The 23,070-nt window shown below is 52.7% G+C and overlaps 1 protein-coding gene across 13 annotated transcripts in view; it reads left to right on the top strand.

The window, feature by feature from the left end:
* Positions 1–596: 596 nt before the first annotated feature.
* ODAD1 (outer dynein arm docking complex subunit 1) overlaps positions 597–23,070 on the top strand; it is a 28,586-nt gene continuing 6,112 nt past the window's right edge. For 3 of the 13 annotated variants that reach the window (XM_071087328.1, XM_071087327.1, XM_071087326.1), the window contains exons 1-10: positions 3,987–4,422; positions 5,908–6,007; positions 6,167–6,356; positions 12,113–12,235; positions 12,563–12,676; positions 18,975–19,042; positions 21,187–21,374; positions 21,543–21,677; positions 22,232–22,314; positions 22,469–22,637. In XM_071087328.1, the coding sequence (XP_070943429.1) occupies positions 4,314–4,422; positions 5,908–6,007; positions 6,167–6,356; positions 12,113–12,235; positions 12,563–12,676; positions 18,975–19,042; positions 21,187–21,374; positions 21,543–21,677; positions 22,232–22,314; positions 22,469–22,637 (1,279 nt within the window). In that variant the 5' untranslated portion in view covers positions 3,987–4,313. The other 10 variants (XM_071087334.1, XM_071087335.1, XM_071087331.1 and 7 more) reach the window with 10 other exon arrangements.

Below are 23,070 nucleotides of genomic sequence, written 5' to 3'. Positions count from 1 at the left end.
CTAGTAGAGGAAGACAGACAAGAGAAAACATCAATGATGAAGATAAATCTCAGCTAGGGATAACCGCCTTGCAAAACAAATACAATAGGGTGGACGCGGTGGCTCATGCCTGTAATCTCAGCACTTTGGGAGGCCGAGGCTGGAGGATCACCTGAGGTCGGGAGTTCAAGACCAGCCTGGCCAACATGGTGAAACCCTGTCTTTACTAAAAATACAAAAACTAGCTGGGCGTGGTAGTGGGCGCCTGTAATCCAAGCTACTCGGGAGGCTGAGACAGGAGAATTGCTTGAACCTGGGAGGTGGAGGTTGCAGTGAGCTGAAATCATGCTACTGCACTCCAGCCTGGGTGACAGAGCAAGACTCCATCTCAAAAAAAGAAAGAAAAAGAAATAAATAATAAATCAAACAGTGATGGAGATAATGACGGAGTGCAGGGGAGACTACTTGAAACAGGAGAATCAGGGAAGGCGTCTTGGAGGAGGTAAAATTTGAGCTGAAGACAGGAGTCATTTGAATGCTGGGGTCGGGGAGCGGTGGGGGGAAGTGGGGGGAAGAGGAAGTGCAAAAGCTCTTAAAGCTTTTGAGAACAAGCTCAGGTTGTTCAGGGAGCAGACAGAAGGACCAGTGTGGCTGGCACATAGGGAGACAGAGGGAGCGGTAAGAAGGGAAATCAAAGGGTGCCCTTGAAGACTAGGGGAGGGGCTTGGATTTCATTCTAAATGCAGTGGGAAGCCATTAGGTTTTAACGGAGTGTAGTACCAAAGATTTTTTTTTTTTTTTGAAATGAAGTCTCGCTCTGTCATCCAGGCTGGAGTGCAGTGGCATGATCTCAGCTCACTGCAACCTCCACCTCCTGGGTTCAAGCAATTCTCCTGCCTCAGCCTCCTGAGTAGCTGGGATTGCAGGTGCCCGCTACCATGCCCGGCCAATTTTTGTATTTTTAGTAGAGACGGGGTTTCTCCATATTGGCCAGGCTGGCCTCAAACTCCTGACCTCGTGATCTGCCCGCCTTGGCCTCCCAACGTGATGGGATTACAGGTGTGAGCCACTGTGCCCAGCCCCAAAGGTTTAATGTTAATTATTATTATTCATTTTGGGGATATTAAATTAGGATGGGGGGTGATGATTACTATGTACACGAGTCTCTGGGGAGGGGACCAGGTGTCCAAGACTCTGATAAATTGAGAGCAGGGGAATTCAAATCCTGGATCCAGGGAAAGGAACTGGATGATGGGATGTCTGGGTATCTGATGGGCCAGAGCTGGGTTTGGGATAGCTGTTGGTGATTTGAGGGATGGACAGTTCAGTGCCTGGCTGGGTACCCCGAGACCTGGAAGCTGGGATACCAGTATAGTACAGACTGTAGAGCCACACTGGTTGGACTCAAAATCCAAGCTGTTTTACTAATTGGCTGTGTAATTTTTGGCAAGTTACTAATAACTTCTCTTTTTTTTTTTTTTGAGACGGAGTCTCGCTCTGTCGCCCAGGCTGGAGTGCAGTGGCGCGATCTCGGCTCACTGCAAGCTCCGCCTCCCGGGTTCACGCCATTCTCCTGCCTCAGCCTCCCGAGTAGCTGGGACTACAGGCGCCCACAACCGCGCCCGGCTAATTTTTTGTATTTTTAGTAGAGACGGGGTTTCACCGTGGTCTCGATCTCCTGACCTTGTGATCCGCCCGCCTCGGCCTCCCAAAGTGCTGGGATTACAGGCGTGAGCCACCGCGCCCGGCACTAATAACTTCTCTATGCCTCAGTTTCATCTGAAAAATAGATAATAGTAAATACATTATAGGGCAGTTCTTAGGGTAGTGCTAGTCATATCAGGCATTGGGGCTCTGAGTGGAGTCAGTACTGGGGGACCCTGATTCAGGGTCTCTAGGAGTTGGGGAAGGGGCAAATTCTTGGGTCCACTGGGTCCCAAGGCTAAAGTTGGGAATCGAAAATGAGGGTCCCTGGGGGAGAATAAATAGTTTCAAACTTAAGTGCCCGAGAGGGACAGAAACTGGGGTCTGCACTCAGATCCCTACGGAAGTTGCAAAGTCTGAGTCACTGAAGGAAAAATTAGGGGCTGGGGAGACGTGTTCCTTTTGGGGTGCAGGAAAAGAGGGCTCCATCTTCTTGAGAGGACTAGGGGGAGCTAGGGGCTAGGAAGATGGAAACTTGAGCCGGGGAGGTGAAAAACACGAGTCTAGGACTCAGAATCAAGTTCTCTGAGTGGAATCGGCGCCAGGCTTGGGTACCATGGGGCTATTAGGGGGGTCCCCACACTACGGCTATGTAGAAGGGGAAGAATCAGGGGATCTGAAGGTGGCGGCGGGATCTCCCCATCCTGGGCCTCCGAGACATTAAGCTGAGCTGAGCGTACGCAGGCCGCTTCCTCCCACAGGAAACCGCAGGCGTCGGGCACACCCAGCCTGCAGGGAGAGGCGCCCACTGCCCGCCCGCCCGGGGAGGCCCACGTGGGCAGCAGCCTCCGCGGAGGGGGCGTGCCTTACAGAGCGAGTGGGTGTAACCAGCGGGGGCGTGGCCGGAAAGCGGGGGCGGTACGGAGTGCCCGAGGCCCCGCCCGCTTCCGCCTTCCAGCGCGCGGACGTGGTAGGCGGCCAAGGGTTTTTGGCGGCTTCCCGGGAAGCCGTTGGTCGCGGTTGCGTAGTGAATCGCTGAGGCTGTGGTGAGCGCTCCTTCTCCCAGCAACTGGCGGCTTCGGCACCGCCTTCTTTCCTATGAATCCTTAATTTAATGTGGTCATAGTCATCTTAAGACATGCACCTCTTCGGCCCCGTCTTGTAGGACCTCGGCCTGGCCTGGAGGGCTTCCCTACAGGTCCCCGCAGGCTCTTTCAGCTCCCGCCGCTTCCAGGCCCGCGGTACTACCGAGACCTCAGCCTCGAGCTCCCCAGGACCGTTCCGACCTCCCGCAGACCTTCCAGACCTGAGCGCCTCCCGATTAGCCCGCCCTTCACCTCCCTCCCACCAGGCCCCTCGTTAGGCCTTCCAAACGCGACCCGCGCAGCCCGCCTCTTACGGGGAAGCCCCTTCCCTCGCCAGCCCCGAGGTCCCGCCCTTTACGGGTGCCCGTGCCACTAGCCTAGTCAGCTCAGAAGCCCCGCCCTTTACAAGTGCCCGTGCCCCTCCCCTCGCCTAGTCAGCTCAGAAGCCCCGCCCTTTACAAGGGCCCGTGCCCCTCCCCTCGCCAGCTCCGAAGCCCGGCCCTGTACAGTGTTCGTGCCCCTTCCCTCGCCGTCTCCGAAGCCCGTCCTGTACAGGTGGCGGTGCCCTTCCCCTCGCAGGCTCCGAAGCCCCGCCCCTGAAGTTCCTCCCACTCTCTTCACAGGTCTCAGCCCCGCCCATCACAGCTCCCTACGGCACGCCCCTCTCAGGCCTCACACGCCCCTCCCCCGCGCAGGGCTCCGCAGCCCCCGTCCACAGGCCCTCCCGGCTCCGCCCCTCGCAAGACCTCCCCGCCCATCAATTTTGTTTGTTTGTTTATTGAGAAGGAGTCTCGCTGTCGCCCAGGCTGGAGTGCAGTGGCGCGATCTCGGCTCACTGCAATCTCTGCCTCCCAGGTTCAAGCGATTCTCCTGCCTCAGTCTCCAGAGTAGCTAGCTGGGACTACAGGCACGAGTCGCCACGTCCAGCTAATTTTTGTACTTTTAGTAGAGACGGGTTTCACCATCTTGGCCAGGCTGGTCTCGAACTCCTGACCTCAAGTGATGCATCCGCCTCGGCCTCCCAAAGTGCTGGGATTACAGGCGTGAGCCACCGCGCCTGGCCTCGCCCATCAGTTCTAAGTCCGTGGGAACCCTGCAGGTCTACGCCTCGCATCCTTCTCCGCCCTTCCATAGTTTCTCCCGCGGCCTCCGTCCCTCCCTGGCCACTGTCCTCAGTCCTCATTGGTCCCTTATCTCCCCAGTAACCAGACCACAACACTGAGCTTGGAGCACCAAGAACAGGTCAGGCCCGTCGGCAGGTAGGGCCCAGGACTCCCCCGACCCTGCCCAACCCCCCTACAGCAGGCCGGGGTTTCCCTCTCCCCTGCGACCAAACAGCCTGGCCTCGGATATCCTGAGAGCCCAGGAGACCTGTCCCCTGCCAAACCCGCGCCAGAATCAGAGCCGAGACGCAAGACCCAGAGTGTGAGAAGTGGGAGGGCGGGAGAGGTGGGGAGAGGCCTGAGAGAGGTCCCCCTCCAACCCCTCTTGGAGGAATGAGGCCAGCGTGGTTCTAGGGTCACCCCCTTTCAATTCCCAGTCACTCTCAGTTCATTGCCCACCCTCCTCTGGACTCTGGCTCGCCTGCTGTCTGAAGGGTCTTATATGTCCATCCATACAGGAGCCCCACCTTCTTTGGCCAGGATGCCTTTGGGACGCTTGTCAGGGAGCGCCCGCTCCGAGGAGGGAAGCGAGGCCTTTCTGGAGGGAATGGGTAATTCATTCATTGTTTATATCACTCACCCATTCTTTTCCAGCCCCCAGCTTTCCCCAGTTCCACGTCCTGTAGGGAGGGAGAGAGCGTGTCTGTCCAGGAGCGCCCTCTGGTGGGAAGAGACATGCGCCCTGAGGGAGGTGGGGCGGGCACCCCCGTGGGTGGGCCAAGCCTGGGCGGTGGGGCAGGCTGGAGACTTCAGGCAGCAGAAGTTTGAGTGGGGCCCAGAACTCCCCGTAGGAATTGCCAAGGGGAGAAGGAAGGAAGGGTGTTTCTGCAGAGGTGATAGAATGTGGCTAGAGGAGACTTTCTCAGCCTCAGTGCTGTTGACTCTTGGGTGGGATAATTCTTTGTTGTGGCGGCAGTCCTGTGTGTTGTAGGATGCCAAGCAGTGTGCATGGCCTCTACTCACTGGATACCAGTAGCCCCCTCCCTTCCCCACAAGTCATGGCAATGACAAATGTCTCCAGGCTGGGCGTGCTGGCTCATGCCTGTAATCCCAGCACTTTGGGAAGCTGAAGAAGGAGGATCACTTGAGCCCAGGAGTTCAAGACCAGCCTGAGCAATACAGTGAGCCCTCATCTCTACAAAAAAATAAATAAATAAAATTAGCCAGGTCTGATGGTGTGCACCTGTAATCAATCCCAGCTACCCGGGAGGCTGAGGTGGGAGGATCACTTGAGCCTGCGAGGTGGAGGCTGCAGTGAGCTGAGACTGTCACTGCGCTCCAGCCTGGGGGACAGAATGAGACCCTGTCTAGAAAAAATAAGTCTCCAGACACTGCAAATGTTTTTGGAAGGCAGAATCACCCCCGATTGAAAATTACTGGGCCTTTGGAGGTGGGGAGCGTGTGGGCAAGACTGGAGAGGTGGGTAAGGTCAGGTCATTTGGGGTCTTGGATCCCAGGCTGAGGTGCTGAGACTTTATCCTGCAGGTGCTGGGGCATCATGGGAGGCCTGTGAGGGGTAGGGTCTGCTATGGGTGGGGTAGGGCCGGCTGTGGGTGTAGAGAGACCCTCTGGGACTGTGTGGGAAGGCTGGAAATTGAGAGAAAGGTTGAGGTGATGGTCCAGGTAGGAGAGGATGAGGCCGAGCCCAGGGATGGGTTGAGAGAGGGAGGAGGGAAGAGGATGGGGCTGAGGGCTGCTGATGGTGGGGAGAAAAGGAGGGAGGGAGCAAGAGCCTTCCCAGTTCCGGGTGGTGTGCCCAGGTCCCAGAAGACCCAGAGGCCTTCCAGAAGTGCCCCTGGTGGGATGGGAGTGGGTTTTAGGGGAAAAAACCCTGAGTTCAGTTTTGGGTATGGAGGGATGAGGAAGCTCGAGGGATCCCGGAACTGAGGTGCATTCCTAGAGGGATGTTGGGGGCTGGATCTGCAGTTCAGTTGCAGTTTGTGAGACCTCAAAGGGAGCAGAATTCCTAGGTCCTGGGTTGGAAGGAGCTGGTGGCCAGGATCCCTATTGAGTCCCTTGGCCGGCCCTGTTCTCAGTGGATTGGGAGCTGAGTAGGCTGCAGCGCCAATGCAAGGTGATGGAAGGGGAGAGGCGGGCCTACAGCAAGGAAGTCCACCAGCGCATCAACAAGCAACTGTGAGCTGGGTGCCTGGGCCCTGAGCTGGGGAAGAGGGGGTCAGAGGGGCTGGAAGCTAGACTCCTGGGTCTGAGGGGGAGCGCAGGAGCAGTGCGTCCTGCCTTTAGCAATGCTGAGTTCTACCCCCTTACTGGCCGGCTACCTCCCTGCCTGGGTAGCGAGGAGATCCGGCGCTTGGAGGAGGTACGGGGCAATCTCCAGGTGCAGATCAGCGCAGCCCAGAACCAGGTCAAGCGGCTTCGGGACAGTGAGCGGCTGGAGAACATGGACCGCCTGCTGAAGGGCCGGGCCCAGGTGCAGGTGGAGATCGAGGAGCTGCAGGAGCAGACCAGGGCCCTGGACAAGCAGGTGGGTTCGAGATGGGGTTCTGCAGATCCTGCTCACGGGCAAGTGTTGTAACCTCCCTGAGCCTTAGCGTCCTCATGTGAAATTGGGGTTATTGGGCCAGGTGCAGTGGCTCACGCCTGTAATCCCAGCACTTTGGGAGGCTGAGGCAGGCAGATCACTTGAGGCCAGGAGTTCGAGACCAGCCTGGCAAATGTGGTGAAACCCCGTCTCTACAAAAAAAACAAAAATTAGCCAGGCATGGTGGCACATGCCTGTAATCCCAGCTACTAGGGAGGCTGAGGCAGGAGAATCGTTTAAACCCGGGGGGCAGAGGTTTCAGTGAACCAAGTTTGTGCCACTGCACTCCAGCCTGGGCAACAGAGCAAGACTGTCTAAAAAAAAATAAAAAAATAAAAAAATAAGGGCTATTGAAAGCATCCATCTGGTAGAGTTGTGTTCAGTGGAAATATAGATGTTTGCTGCTTTAGCACAGTCCCAGGCATTCGCAAACAGGACTGGTGAGGTTAAGCAGGAAAGAGTCGTGTGGTAGAGTCCCCAAAACCTGCATTAGAGCCCTGGCCCTGCCATCGGAGCTCTGTGACCCCGGGCGGGCAGGTTTTCACCTCTCTGGGGCCTAGTTTCTTCATCTGCAAACGAGGATGGTGGTAATGCCGCAGTCTAGACAGGTTGCAAATCCCATCTGTTTCAGGACCTTGCTATTTGACCTTGCGAACAATGTGATTTTTCTAGGCCAGTGATCTGTCAAGTTTTTATGACTGTGACTCATGAGGTGTAGCTCATACACACCAAGATGCATACAGATGTAAACACACACACATATATTAATATATCTGAAACAGAAGTTTCAGCAAATAATATATATATATATATTTTTAAATGTGGAATTCATTCTGCTAAATTCTGGTCTACCCTTCATTTAAAAAAACAGTTTGTCAGTTGGGCACAGTGGTGCGTGTCTTGAGGCTGAGGGGGCAGGACTACTTGAGCCCAGGAGTTTGAGGCTTCAATGAGTTATGAGTGCCCCACTGCACTCCAGCCTGGGTAACAGAGAGAGACCCACTTTCTTTTTCTTTTACTTTTATTTATTTATTTATTTTTGAGACAAAGTATTGCTCTATCACCCAGGCTGGAGTGCAGTGGCAGGATCTTGGCTCACTGCAACCTCCGCCTCCCAGGTCAAGCCATCCTCCTGCCTCAGCCTCCTGAGTAACTGGGACTACAGGCACATGTTACCAAGCCCAGCTAATTTTTGTATTTTTGGTAGAGACGGGGTTTCGCCATGTTGGCCAGGCTGGTTTCAAATTCGTGGCTTCAGGTGATCCACTCACCTTGACCTCCCAAAGTGTTGGGATGATAAGCGTGAGCCATTGTGCCTGGCCCAGACCCCCTTTCAAAAACAAAAAACAGCGGTGTGGCCACAGGTAAGGCATCCACAAGTCAAGGAATCCCACCTGCAGAAATTGGCAAAGGCAAGGAATAGAAAGACAAGTTCCAGACTGGGAGAAAATATCTGCAAAGCATGCATCGGATAGAGAACTTGTGTCCAGAATATATTAAGAACTTGCCCAAACTCCATTAAAAAGACAGACCATACCAAGTGTTGGTAAGGATAAGGAGAAATTAGAACTCTCGGGGCCGGGCGCGGTGGCTCAAGCCTGTAATCCCAGCACTTTGGGAGGCCGAGACGGGTGGATCACGAGGTCAGGAGATCGAGACCATCTTGGCTAACACGGTGAAACCCTGTCTCTACTAAAAAATACAAAAAACTAGCCGGGCGAGGTGGTGGGCGCCTGTAGTCCCAGCTACACGGGAGGCTGAGGCCGGAGAATGGCATGAACCCGGGAGGCGGAGCTTGCAGTGAGCTGAGATCCGGCCACTGCACTCCAGCCTGGGCGACAGAGCGAGACTCTGTCTCAAAAAAAAAAAAAAAAAAAGAAAGTAGAACTCTCATACTCCACTGGTGGGAATGTAAAATGGCACACTACTCTTGGTACACAGTTTGGCAGGTTTTTTTTTTTTTTTTTTTTTTTTTTTAGACGAAGTCTCACTCTGTCACTCAAGCTGGAGTGCAATGGCACAATGTCAACTCACTACAACCTCTGTCTCCTGGGTTCAAACATTCTCCTGTCTCAGCCTCCCAAGTAGCTGAGATTACAGGTGTGTGCCACCACTCCCAGCTAATTTTTATATTTTTATTTTTATTTTTTCATTTCATTTATTTTTTTTGTTTTGTTTTGAGACTGAGTCTCACTCTGTCGCCCAGGCTGGAGTGCAGTGGTGAGATCTTGGCTCACTGCAAGCTCCGCCTCCCGGGTTTACGCCATTCTCCTGCCTCAGCCTCCTGAGTAGCTGGGACTACAGGTGCCCGCCACGACGCCTGGCTAATTTTTTTTGTATTTTTAGTAGAGACGGGGTTTCACCGTGTTAGCTAGGAAGGTCTCGATCTCCTGACCTCGTGATCTGCCCACCTCGGCCTCCCAAAGTGCTGGGATTACAGGCGTGAGCCACCGCGCCCTGCTTTATATTTTTAGTAGAGAGCGGGGGGTTTCACCATGTTGGCCAGGCTGGTCTTGAACTCCTGCCCTCAAGTGATCCACCCTCCTTGGCCTTCCAAAGTGCTGAGATTACAGACGTGGGCCACCACGCCTGGCCCAGTTTGGCAGTTGCCAAAAACCAAAACGTATACTTGACGATATGATTCAGACATTCCACATTCAGTTGTTTACCCAAGAGGAAAGAAAGCCCACGTCCATATAACGAATTTTACGTGAATATTCGTAATAACCCAACTTGATTTGTAAAATCGAAAACTGAAACAACCCAAATGTCCGTCGGTGGGCGAGTGGACGAGCAAATTGTGGTCTATACATGCAATGGAATGTGACTCATGAATAAAAGGAACCCGGCTATTGATACACACAACATGGGTGGATCTCAAAATAACTATTCTGAGTGAAAGAAACCAGATACCCCTTTGATCCCCAAAAGAGTCCATACTATACAATTCCATTAATATAAAATTCTAGGCCGGGCGTGGTGGCTCACGCCTATAATCCCAGCACTTTGGGAGGCTGAGACGGGTGGATCACGAGGTCAGGAGATCGACACCATCCTGGCTAACACGGTGAAACCCCGTCTCTACTAAAAAATACAAAAAACTAGCCGGGCGAGGTGGCGGCGCCTGTAGTCCCAGCTACTCGGGAGGCTGAGGCAGGAGAATGGCGGGAACCCGGGAGGCGGAGCTTGCAGTGAGCTGAGATCCGGCCACCGCACTCCAGCCTGGGCGGCAGAGCAAGACTCTGTCTCAAAAAATAAAAAATAAAAAAAAATTCTAGGCCAGGTGAGATGGCTCACGCCTGTAATCCCAGCACTTTGGGAGGCCGAGGTGGGCGGATCACGAGGTCAGGAGATCAAGACCATCCTGGCTAACACAGAGAAACCCCGTCTCTACTAAAAATACAAATATATATATATTAGCCAGGCGTGGTGGCAGGTGCCTGTAGTCTCAGCTACTGCCCAGCTGGGAGGCTGAGGCAGGAGAATGGCGTGAACCCGGGGGGCGGAGCTTGCAGTGAGCTGAGATCGCGCCACTACACTGCAGCCTGGGCGACAAAGTGAGACTCCGTCTCAAAAAAAAAAAAAAAAAAAAAAAAAAAAAAAATTCTGGAAAATGCAAACCAATCTATAGTGACGGAAAACAGATGAGTGATTGCTGAGGGGAGACTCGACTGCAGGAAGAGAATGAGGTGAGGAACTACAAAAGGGCACGAGGAAACTTTTAGGGGTGATGGATATTTTCACTATTTTATGTCAAAACATATCAAATTATACAGTTTGTTTGTTTATTTATTTATTTATTTAGAGATAGAGTCTCGTTCTGTCACCCAGGCTGGAGTGCAGTGGCGCAATCTCAGCTCACTGCAATCTCCACCTCCCAGGTTCAAGCAATTCTTCTGCCTCAGCCTCCCGGGTAGTTGGGACTACAGGTGCCCACCACCGTGCCTGGCTGATTTCATATTTTTAGTAGAGACAGGGTTTTGCCATGTTGGCCAGGCTGGTATTGAACTCCTGACCTCAGGTGATCTGCCCACCTCGGCCTCCCAAAGTGCTGGGATTACAGGTGTGAGCCACCGTGCCCAGCCCAAATTGTACACTAAATATGTGCAGTTTTACTGTATGTCATCTATTCTTTAATAAAGCAATTATTGAGACAGGAGGATTGCTTGAGTCTGGCCTGGGAGGTGGAGGCTGCAGTGAGCTGTGATGGTACCACTGTACTCAGCCTGGGTGACAGAGTGAGACCCTGTCTCTAAAAAAAAAAAAAAGAAAAAAAAGGAAGAAAATTTTTTGGGATTCATGTGCAGTTGAAAAAATGCAGAGATATCCCTTGTACACTTTGCTGCATTTTCCCCCAGTGTCAACATTTTGGGTATTTCTTTTTCTTTTCTTTTTCGAGGTGGAGTCTTGCCCAGTCACCCAAGCTGGAGTGCAGTGGTGCAATCTTGGCTCTTTGCAGTCTCCACCTCCCAGGCCAGGCTCAAGTGATTGTCGTGCTTCAGCCACCCGAGTAGCTGGGATTACAGGCACGTGCCATTACGCCCAGTTAAGTTTTGTATTTTTAGTAGAGACGAGGTTTCACCATGTTGGCCAGACTGGTCTCGAACTCCTTACCTCAGGTGATCCACTCACCTCGGCCTTCCAAAGTGCTGGGATTACAGGCATGAGCCACTGTGCCTGGCCAACATATGAGTTTTTACGGGACATGATTAAACCCATAACAGAGTACAAATTGAAGTGTTAAGCAATTCATTTGTCTGTTTAGTCCGCATGTTATGTTGAATACCTTCTTTGTCTCAGACACGGAGAAAACACAAGACTCTCTGTCCTCATGGAACCCCCAGTTTGCTTGGAGACACACAGCACACCCCAATAAGTACCGATGAATACAGAAATGAGGACAGATTGGAAGCTGGTTTTAGGCATAAGCAGACCCAGGGATACTAATGTCATTGGGTTCGTTCTCACCATCTCTCCAACTCTCATCTCCACTTCTGTCCACTGGCCTCATCCTCCCAGGATCCTCCCTGTGGTGGGGCTATGACAGCAGAAGTCCTGGAATCCCACCCTTCCATCTCATGTGCTTCCCCCAGACTATCAGGAAACGAGTCAGAGCTGGGCGCCGTGACTCTTGCCTGTAATCCCAGCACTTTGGGAGGCCAAGGCGGGTGGATCACTTGAGGTCAGGAGTTCGAGACCAGCCCAGCCAACATGGCGAAACCCCATCTCTACTAAAAATACAAAAATTAGCTGGGTGTGGTGTACGTGCCTGTAATCCCAGCTATTCGGGAGGTTGAGGCACGAGAATTGCTTGAGCCTGGGAGGTGGAGGTTGCAGTCAGCCAAGATCACGCCACAGCACACTCCAGCCTGGGCGACAGAGCGAGACTCTGTCTCATTAAAAAAAAAAAAAAAAAGGAAACGAGTCAGGCTGGCTCTATGGGGTCGCGTTCCCATCTCTAGGCCAGTCCCTGTGAGTGTCCAGACCTGGGTCATGTGGCTGACAGGGTGACACACTGTGGGTGGAAGGCCCACCAGAACCACATGGAGGGCTGGATAGTGTCAGCAGAAGGGTAGATGTTATTCTGGGGCTACAGGGACAGCAGATGTCTGCCATGCTTAGTGACTCATTTTCCCTCGGCCATTCAATCTCTCCCACATTCAGGCAACCATAAACGGGTACCGTCCTCTTTCTTCTAGATCCAGGAGTGGGAGACACGGATCTTTACCCACAGTAAGAATGTCAGGTCCTCGGGATTCGTCCTGGATCAGAAGGTCAAGATCGGGCGAAGGATCAGGATCCTAGAAGACCAGTTGGACAGGGTGAGGGTCAGCCTCCTGGTCCCTCGACCTGAATTGCGGGGTTATGGGAAGAATGGGGCATGGTCGTTGGGTTCTGGAAATGGTGGACAGTGTGTGCACATGTGTGTCAGGACACAGGATTCTGGAGGGATGGAGGTTCCCAAGGAAAGGAGACTGATGAGTCCTTAGAGGGGAGTGGACATTGATTTCAGGAACCCCAAAGAACCGATGTTTCTCAGGAAACAGGCCGGCCCCACCTCTGATAAGCATCTCCTCCTTGGCTGAGCTTGGAGGAGGCAGGCAGGCCTGGCCTCAGACCCACTCTTCCATCCGCCTTTCTACTCCCAGGTCATCTGTCACTTTGACAACCAGCTGGTGCGGAACGCGGCCCTGCGGGAGGAGCTGGATCTGCTGCGGATCGACAGGAACCGCTATCTGAACATGGACCGCAAGCTGAAGAAGGTCAGTGGCCCTGAAATCCAGGGGAGGAGAGAGGGACCCCTGCCCAGGTCCTCCCCACAGCTGTTTGCCCTTCCTGCTCTAGCACTCAGGCCTCAAGTATGGAATTGACTAGAGCTGTAGGCTTGCTTTAGTCCAGAAGGCATGGAGGCCTGGGAAATGTTGGAGGACACTTCCAACAAAAAGTGGCCTCATTTATAGTTGTAGAAAGCAGAGTGTCATTCTGAATAGTATTACCCAGGGCAATCTATTGCCTGACTATTGCAAGACCATTTATTATACATTCCACGGGGATCTTTTGAAGAACCAGCCCTGTCCCGTCTCTTTTGACTTTCTTTCTTTCTGTCTTTCTTTCCTTCTCTCTCTCTTTCTCTTTCTCTTCTCTTCTCTTTTCTTTTGTTTTGTTGGAGTCTTACTCTGTCACCCAGACTGGAGCACAGTGAGGTGATCTGGGCTCACTGCAGCCTGTGCCTCCCAGATTCAAGCAATTCTCGTGCACCAGCCTCCTGAGGACCTGGGACTACAGGCGTGCACCACCACGCCTAGCTAATTAAAACGATTTTTCTTTTTTTTTTTTTTTTGAGACGGAGTCTCACTCTGTTGCGCAGGCTGGAGTGCAGTGGTGCGATCTTGGCTCACTGCAAGCTCCGCCTCCCAGGTTCACGCCATTCTCCTGCCTCAGCCTCCTGAGTAGCTGGGACTACAGGTGCCTGCCACCGCGCCTCGCTAATTTTTTGTATTTTTAGTAGAGACAGGGTTTCACCGTATTAGCCAGGATGGTCTCGATCTCCTGACCTCATGATCTGCCCGCCTTGGCCTCCCAAAATGCTGGGATTACAGGTGTGAGCCACTGCACCTGGCCGATTTTTTTTTTTTTGTTATGGACAGGGTTTCACCATGTTGCCCAGGCTGGTCTTGAGCTCTGGAGCTCAGGCAGTTCGCCTGCCTCAGCCTCCCAAAGTGCTGGGATTAGAGGCATGAGCCACTGCGTCTGGTCTTGACTTTCATTTTGAAATAATTTCAAGTTATAGAAAAGGTGCGAGAATTGTACAAATAACTCCTATATATCTTTCACCAAGTTTGATAATTTGCCACATTTATTCTCTTTCTCCCCAACTCTTACTATTTGTGTGTGTAATTATTGTTTTGCTGAAAATAATTTATTATCCTGATTGCTGAACTGTTTGACAATATGTTGTCGACATTATGCTCCTAAGTACTTTAGTGAGCATTTCCTAAGAACAACGCCATTTACTTAGTGCTGTTATCCAAGTCAGGGACATTAGCATTGTTAGAATTCTAAATAGTCCATATTTCAAGGCACTGATTGTCCCAATGATGTCCTTTACAGTGAACTTGATTTTCCTGCTCTAGGCTCTGGTCCAGAATGCCACGTTGCATTTGGTTGTTCTGGCTCTGTTCATCTGGGTCAGTCCCTTGGGCTTTTTTTTCTCCATGACGTTGACATTTTGGAAGCATCCAGGCTGGTTGTGTTGTGCAATGTCCCCTGACACGGGTTTATCTGGTCTTTTTTTTTTTTTTTTTTTTTGAGACGAAGTTTTACTCTTGTCGCCCAGGCTGGAGTGCAATGGTGCGATCTCGGGTCACTACAACCTCCACCTCCCGGGTTCAAGTGATTCTCCTGCCTCAGCCTCCTGAGTAGCTGGGATTACAGGTACCTGCCACCACGCCTGGCTAATTTTGTATTTTTAGTAGAGACGGGGTTTCTCCATGTTTGTCAGGCTGGTCTCGAACTCCTGACCTCAGGTGATAAGCCCGCCTCAGCCTCCCAGAGTTCCGGGATTACAGGCGTGAGTCACCGCGCCCGGCCGGTTTCTCTGATCTTTCTTCATGATTAGACTTGGTGTCTGCACTTTGGGGGGAATGTCACAGCAGTGATAGTGTGTCCTTCCTGTGCAGGATCTCAGGAGGCACCTGATGTCAGCTTGTCCCATGACTAGTGGTGTTGTCTTTGGTCACTTGGCTAGCCAGGTTTTTGCAATGGAGAGTTTTCCTTTTCGTAGTGAATATGTGGTCCGTGGGGAGATTCTCTGAGACTGTGTAAATATCTTGTCCCCTGACACACCTTCACTCAATCATTTTTTTACGGGATCTTTCGGGCGTCACTTTTCTGGCTGGAAACCTCCTTGGCCAGTGGTGCCTTTGCCCGAGTTCTTGTCCTGTGTCCAGGAAGAAGGAGGTAGGCAGACAAGTGGAGAGGAGCAAGATGAAGAGGAGCTTTATCGAGTGTTAAGACAGCTCAGAGGAGGCCGGGCGCGGTGGCTCAAGCCTGTAATCCCAGCACTCTGGGAGGCCGAGGCGGGTGGATCACGAGGTCAGGAGATCGAGACTATCCTGGCTAACATGGTGAAACCCCGTCTCTACTAAAAATACAAAAAACTAGCCGGGCGTGGTGGCGGGCGCCTGTAGTCTCAGCTACTTGGGAGGCTGAGGTGGGAGAATGGCGTGAACCCGGGAGGCGGAGCTTGCAGTGAGTTGAGATCACGCCACTGCACTCCAGCCTGGGAGACACAGCGAGACTCCGTCTCAAAAAAAAAAAAAAAAAGACAGCTCAGAGGAGACCTGCAGGGGGCAGTTCCTCTGTAGGCAGGTGGTCTCGTCTAGTGTTCAGCTATCAGCCGTGAGGAGGCCCTGGAGAGGGTGGCTCCTCTCCGCAGGCAGGTTGTTCAGATGTCTGCAGGCCTCTGAAGCTCTCAGCAGAGAGGGTAGCTCCGTGGGTGGCCATGGGCAGGCCTGGAGGAGACGCTGCAAGTCCCCACTCGTTCTACAGTACTGGCAACCTGGCCCCCAGACGTCAGGCCCTCCCTGGCCTAAAGGAGGGACCTTACTGGGGACCTGCCCTCTTCTGCCCAGGAATGTGTCTGCCTCCTGCTGCCATTCATGGCACTGGGCTGGACCCCAACCCCTCTCTGAGATCAGAGTGGGTGCAAGAGAGGAGAGAGGCCGAGCAGCAGGAGCAGACACCTCTGAGCCTGCAGGGATCGGGGGGTGCTTTCCTGGGCTTCTGAGGGTGCAGGCTGCAGAGAACTTCAGAGATGCCTAGGTCCTGTGGTTGGGAGGGTGGCCGCAGCGGCGCTCCGGGAGCTCCCACCCTGCCAACTCGGAAGGGGCAGGACCCTCGCTTGTGCCCGGCTGCTGCCTGCTTCGTGGAGCAGAAGGCCTGGGTCTGCAACTGTGGTTCAGATGGCTACAGCTGCATCCGGGGAGCTCCCACCCCAACTCAGAAGGGGCAGGGCTCCCACCGGCTGCATGGAGTGTGCAGCCCCAGCCAGCAGCTACTGCCATCAATTTTAGCATCCATGAATGATTCTTCCCTGAACGGTTATTACTGTAATGGCTGCAAAAGGGTGATTTAAAAAAACTCTATCATTTCTCCCACATTTATAAGATGGCATTTTCCTTAAGGAAACATTTCTCAGCCGGGGGCGGTGGCTCATGCCTGTAATTCCAGCACTTTGGGAGGCTGAGGCAGGCAGATCACCTGAAGTCAGGAGTTTGAGACCAGTCTGGCTAACATGGTGAAACCCCATTTCTACTAAAAATACAAAAAAGTAGCTGGGCGTGGTGGCGGGCACCTGTAATCCCAGCTACTTGGGAGGCTGAGGCAGGAGATCACTTGAACCAGGGAGCCGGAGGGTGCAGCGAGCCAAGATTGCGCCATTGCACTCCAGCTTGGGCAATAAGAGTGAAACTCCGTCTCATTAAAAAAAAAAAAAAAAAAAAAAGGAAAAACTTCTCTTTCTCCTTGTCAGTGAGCATGAATGTATTGTGACTTCATAGATGACAATCTGTAACTGCCATTCATTTTAGTGTTCAAATTGCCCCAGATTTGGTTGGGGGGGCCCCTTCAAGCTGGCTCCTGTGGCCTTTGGACACACCCCCTCACTTTTGGGGAGTACTTCCTCACTCTCTGGCACGGGAAGATAGCCGAGGTAATCTGGACCTTGTTCTGCCCCATCCCTGGGGTTGGCCGTTGTTCTGAGGAGTCCCGATTCTTTCTGGGGAAGAGTAGGTGTGGAGGCACTAAGAGAGTTCGTTGCTACTTGGGTGTCATTGCTTTGAGGCCCTTTCTCTGGAGAGAGCTCGGAAGCACACATATTTTATATGTTTTAAAATTCTTTTTTTTTTTTTTTTTTTTGAGACGGAGTCTCACGCTGTCGCCCAGGCTGGAGTGCAGTGGCGCTATCTCGGCTCACTGCAAGCTCCGCCTCCTGGGTTCACGCCATTCTCCTGCCTCAGCCTCCTGAGTAGCTGGGACTACAGGCGCCCGCCACCGCGCCCGGCTAGTTTTTTGTATTTTTAGTAGAGACGGGGTTTCACTGTGGTCTCAATCTCCTGACCTTGTGATCCGCCCGCCTCGGCCTCCCAAAGTGCTGGGATTACAGGCTTGAGCCACCGCGCCCAGCCTATGTTTTAAAATTCTATTTAGTTTTTGTAGAGATGGGGTCTTACTGTGTTGTCCAGGCTGCTCTCAATCTCTTGGGCTCAAGTGATTCCCCTGCCTTGGCCTCACAGAGTTTTGGGATTACAGGCATGAGCCACTGCGCCTGGCTGACGTATTTTACAATAGTGAGTTCACGCTGATTCCTCTGATTCCATTCCGGTACCACCAGGTTTTTCCTGAGCATTCCTCATTTCATCTTTCTTTTTTGAGACGGAGTCTTGCCCTTGTTGCCCAGGCTAGAGTGCAATGGCGCGATCTTGGCTCACTGTAACCTCCGCCTACTGAGTTCAAGCGGTTCTCCTGCCTCAGCCTCCCGAGTAGCTGGGATTACAGGCATGCGCCACCATGCCTGGCTAAGTTTTTGGATTTTTAGTAGAGACGGGGTTTCTCCATGTTGTTGAGGCTGGTCTCAAACTCCCAACCTCAGGTGATCCGCCTGCCTCGGCCTCCCAAAGTGCTGGGATTACACGCGTGAGCCACTGCGCCTGGCCTCTTCATTTCATCTTTCTGGCTCTCTTCTCCCACAGTGGGAACACCAGTTCCCAACCACATCAACATACTTACTCATTTGCTGAGTCATATGACACATACAGAAGAATTACAGAATTACCGCAGCCATACCACCACCCCCAAACCTGATAAATAGGGTTCAGGATTTGTTTGCAGTTTGTTTTGTCCTCTGAGAATATGAGTATTTATATATCTTTTCTTTTTTTCTTTTCTTTTTTTTTGAGATGGAGTTTCTTTCTGTCGTCCAGGCTGGAGGGCAGTGGCCATGACCTTGGCTTACTGCAACCTCTGTCTCCTGGGTTCAAGTGATTCTCCTGCCTGAGCCTCCCAAGGAGCTGGGATTACAGGCATGCATAATCACACCCAGCTAATTTTTGTATTTTTAGTAGAGATGGAGTTTCACCATGTTGCCCACGCTGGTCTTAAACTGACCTCAGGTGATCCGCCTGCCTCAGCCTCCCAAAGTGCTGGGATTACAGGCATGAGCATCAGCCTATCTTTTCAAATTATTCTATTCAGAAGTTATTTGGATTAGTTCCTTTTCTTTTGACCTTCTGTGTGGTTATTAATATAATAATAATAATTATTATTATTTTTTGAGTTGGAGTTTCGCTCTTGTTGCCCAGGCTGGAGTGTGATGGCACAATCTCGGCTCACTGCAACCTCCACCTCCAGAGTTCAAGCGATTCTCCTGCCTCAGCCTCCCGAGTAGCTGGGATTACAGGCATGCGCCACCACGCCCGGTTAATTTTGTATTTTTAATAGAGATGGAGTTTCTCTATGTTGGCCAGGCTGGTCTCGAACTCCTGACCTCAGGTGATCTGCCCACCTCGTCCTCCCAAAGTGCTGGGATTATGGGCGTGAGCCACCGCGCCTGGCCCTGTTAGTATTTTTAAATACAGTTAAGTTCACTTGCTTCCATTTGCATTCAGTTTTAGTTTTCTCTCCTCTCTTTATTGATTTAATTTCCTTTATGAATATGTAAAACATTAACAAGGTTCTCAAATCAAAACTGTTCTAAAAGGTTTCCTAGAGAAACATCATTTCCTCTCCATCTCCCCCACCTCATTTCCACCCAGCCCCCATAGGTTACTAAATATTTTCTTAGTTTGTGGTTATCTACAGAAAGAGCCTTTTGATCCAGCTTATCAGTTTGTCTCATACCTCTTTAAAATCCCTTTCATGGGCAGTCACTAATGAGGAGGGTCCACATTTGGAAGGCTCAAGAGCTTTGCTCTTTATTGGAGAAGCATGGGGCCAAGAGGAAAGACTCTGAGCAGTGAGGTTGTAAGAAGTGGCACTGATTTTTTTCTCCTCCCCCCACAGGAGATCCACCACCTGCGGCACCTGGTCAGCTCCCTTATCCTCTCCTCCACCTCTGCCTACGCCGTCAGGTAGGGACTGCGGGTATCCTGGGGTTGTGGGACCCAGATGACTCAGGACATACCTTTCCATAAAGCAGTGGTGGGAAGGTTCAGGGCTCATGAAACAGACGTCAGAAGCTATTTTTCCCCCCATAATATCCCCCTTTTCTCTCTCTCCCCCACCAGTTCCCCACCTCCACTCTCATGGTCCTGTTCTTTTTTTTTTTTTTTTTTTTTGAGACAGTGTCTGGCTCTGTCACCCAGGCTATAGTGCCGTGGTGTGATCTCGGCTCACTGCAACCTCCACCTCCCGGGTTCAAGCGATTCTCCTGCCTCAGCCTCCCGAGTAGCTTGGACTACAGGTGCTCGGCACTACGCCTGGCTGATTTTTGTATTTTTAGTAGAGACGGGGTTTCACCATCTTGGCCAGGCGGGTCTTGAACTCCTGAGCTCATGATCTACCCGCTGTGCCTCCCAAGGTGCTGGGATTACAGGCATGAGCCATTGCACCCCACTGGTCCTGTTCTCTTCCTTGGGCATGTAAATTAACCTCTACTGACCCCATCTAGCACATAAGAATGCATCTAGTGGCCAGACGCGGTGGCTCACGCCTGTAATCCCCACACTGTGGGAGGCCAAGGCAGGCAGATTGCTTGAGCTCAGGAGTTCAAGACCAGCCTGGCCAACATGGTGAAATCCCATCTCTACCAAAAATATAAAAACTTAGCTGGGCATGGTGGCGGTGGCGAGTGTCTGTGGTCCCAGCTACTTGGGAGGCTGAGGTGGGAGGATTGCTTGAGGCCTGGGGTCAGAGGTTGCAGTGAGCCGAGATTGCACCACTGCATTCCAGCCTGGGCAACAGAGTAAGACTCTGTCTCAGAAAGAAAAAAAAAAAAAGTGCATCTAGCACATATATAGTGCAGCAGGGTTCCTGGAAGCATCTGGCGAATTTGTTATTTGTCAGCATTGGTTGCAAGGGACAGAGATTCTCTCGGGCCACCTTCAGATAGAGACACGCTGTAAGGAGTTGAAGAGCTGAAGCTGCTTTAGGTGCTGGCTTCTCTCTCCTTCTCTGGGGCTCTCATGAGCTCCAGGCTCTCTCTCTCACTCCATCCCTGCCTCTTTCTCAGCTTCGCCCTCTTCTCCTCTTGCTCCAAACGCTTCCTTACCTTCTACTGAGTTCTTCTCTGGCTTCTGTTTTCTCACGGTCCCTGATCGACATCAGTTGTGGCCTGGGTCTGCCTTAGGGTCTCTGTGATTTCTCTCTTTCTCTCTCTCTGTTAAAATAAACATGGCAAAATTCACCCTTTTCAAGTACAGAATTTAGCAGCATTTAGTCCATTCACAGGGTCGTGCAACCGCACCACTTCTGTCTAGATCTGAAATATTTCCATCACTCCAAAAGGAAACTGTACCCGCCACCGGGAAGTGCAGGAATCCTCGCTTCTTAGTCTTACTTGGGAGAAAAAATTCGGCCTAGAGACTGATTTAATCAACAGAGAGACTTTACTGAAGGCAAATAGAGAACAGAGGGTTTACACAGAGAGACAGCACACTCTGAAGCATGAGGAGAGCAGGCTGCTGAAAGAACGTGAGCCAGCAGCACACTGAGAGTTTTGTGTTGGGTTTTTAATATGATGTCGGACTCTTTTGAAGGTCTTGCCTCCGTCTTTTTTTTTTTTTTTTTTTTTTTTTTTGAGACAGAGTTTCGCTCTTGCCACCCAAGCTAGAGTGCAGTGGTGCGATCTCGGCTCACTGCAATCTTCACCTCCCAGGTTCAAGCGATTCTCTTGCTTCAGCCTCCCGAGTAATTGGGATTACAGGCATGCACCACCAGGTCTGGCTAATTTTTGTATTTTTAGTAGAGATGGGGTTTCACCATGTTGGCCAGGCTGGTCTCAAACTCCTGACCGCAGGTGATCCTCCTGCCTCCCAGATTGCTGGGATTACAGACTGAGCCACCGTGCCCAGCCAGTTCTCTGCTTTTGTGACCACAGGATAACTGCAACCTGATTCAGCCCCATTCCTGTGACCCCAGGCTGGCCCTGCCCATCTGGGACACCAGCTGACTCCACCCCACCCCCACAACCTCTGGCTGACCCCGCCCATCCCCAGGATCCCAGGCCGACCCCAGCCCAGCCTCCAGTCATCCTGACCCCGGCTGACCCCCCCAGGGAGGAGGCGAAGGCCAAGATGGGCTTGCTGCGGGAGCGCGCGGAGAAGGAGGAGGCCCAGAGTGAGACGGAGGCGCAGGTGCTGCAGCGGCAGATCTCACACCTGGAGCAGCTGCACCGCTTCCTGAAGCTCAAAAACAACGACAGGCAGCCGGATTCCGATGTCCTGGAGAAGCGTGAAAAGCAGGGTGAGGCCGGGGCTGCCGCCTTTGCATCTCGAGGGCCTGGCCGCCCCTGGGGCACCTGCAGCACTCCTTGGTGCCCCGGGCGGGACCACGCTTTGCTCACCCTCGCCCAGGAGGTCTCTGTGCTGGAGGCCACCCAGGAGGCCGACCTGCTGTTCTCTCTTCCCCCAGCCCGGGAGGTGGCCGAGGGCGTCCGGAAGACCTCCCAGGAGAGGCTGGTGCTTCGCTACGAGGACGCCCTGAATAAACTGTCCCAGCTGATGGGGGAGAGCGACCCCGACCTGTTGGTGCAGAAGTATCTGGAGAGTGAGTGGGGCCCTGGGTGGGGGGAGGAGGCCCAGGGGCCCCGGCACCCCCTGAGTCCAGTGCAGGCTGGCTTCAGCTCTGGCTCTGGGGACTCCTCCACCTGCACTGGAGGAGCAAGGTGTCAGGCCTGGGACCCGCCACCCATGTCCACTGGCGTCTTACTGTGGCCCTGTCTCTGCCTCTCCCCATCCCCTCCTCACTCCTGGGCCTGGGGTCACTCTCCACATCCTTCCCTCAACCCCGTCCCTCTCTGTTTCTCTCCTTACCCATATCTACCGTTCTCCCTGCCTGCATCTCCCCGTCTCCCTTGCTGTTACCGAGTCTCTCCGGCTTTCCCTCTGCCTTGCTATGTGTTTCTGTGTCGCCCCTGCCATATCTTCCCACGCCTCTTGGTCTCTGTGATTCCTCTCTGTTCATCTCTCTGCCTTGGTCTCTGTGTGGCCTTCCTCATCCTCACTTTCTCTGGCCTTCTGTGTGCCTCTCTGTCTCTCTTCTCTCTGTATCTGTATCTCTGTCTTCCTCTCTCTGGGCCCCGCCTTGCCCAACTTTCCCAGTCGAGGAGCGCAACTTTGCTGAGTTCAACTTCATCAATGAGCAGAACTTGGAGCTGGAGCATGTGCAGGAAGAGATCAAGGAGGTGAGTGAGGCCTGCCCTCTCCATCTCCTCCTCTTCTCCCTGCCTCCCTGCCCCCTCCCCTCCCTCAGCCCCCCTCCTGCCTCTTCTTCCCAGCTCCACACCCCCCAGCTCCCGAGGCTGCCATCTGGCCCAACATTCAGCCCTGTCCCCACAGATGCAGGAGGCATTGGTGAGTGCGCGTACCAGCAAGGATGACCGGCATTTGCTGCAGGAGCAGCAGCTGAATGCGTTGCAGCAGCGCATGGACAAGGTGCGCATGGAGGCTGAGCGCCTTGAGGCCCGCTTCCAGGATGTGCGGGGACAGCTGGAGAAGCTCAAGGCTGGTGAGCACCCACGGGCGCCCCCTCCCAAGCCTGGCTTCTCCACTTGGAAGGACACCATTAGCCTGTGGGGCTTGGAGGCATTGCATGGACAACCTGGTTCACTTGCTTATTGGTTGCTCCATATCTGTCCATCTTTCCAACCAGGGTCTATCCCTCCAACTGTCTCATGTCCATCTATCCATCCAGCATCTGTCCCTCCAGCTGTGCTACACCCATCCATCCACCCATCCATCAGTGCATCCATCCATCCATCTAGGGTTGATCTCTCCAACTGTCCCATATCCATCCATCCATCCATCCATCCATCCATCCATCCATCCAGAGACTGTCCCTCCAACTGTCCTATATCCATCATCCATCCGGGATTTATTCCCTCATCTGTCCTATATCTATCTCTCCATCCAGGGTCTATCCCTCCATCTGTCCCATATCC

This window comes from Macaca nemestrina, chromosome 20 (genome assembly GCF_043159975.1).
Source record: "Macaca nemestrina isolate mMacNem1 chromosome 20, mMacNem.hap1, whole genome shotgun sequence".
NCBI lineage: Eukaryota > Metazoa > Chordata > Mammalia > Primates > Cercopithecidae > Macaca > Macaca nemestrina.
Note: the sequence above shows the minus strand (reverse complement) of the source record. Positions and strands in the feature narration are given on the sequence as shown.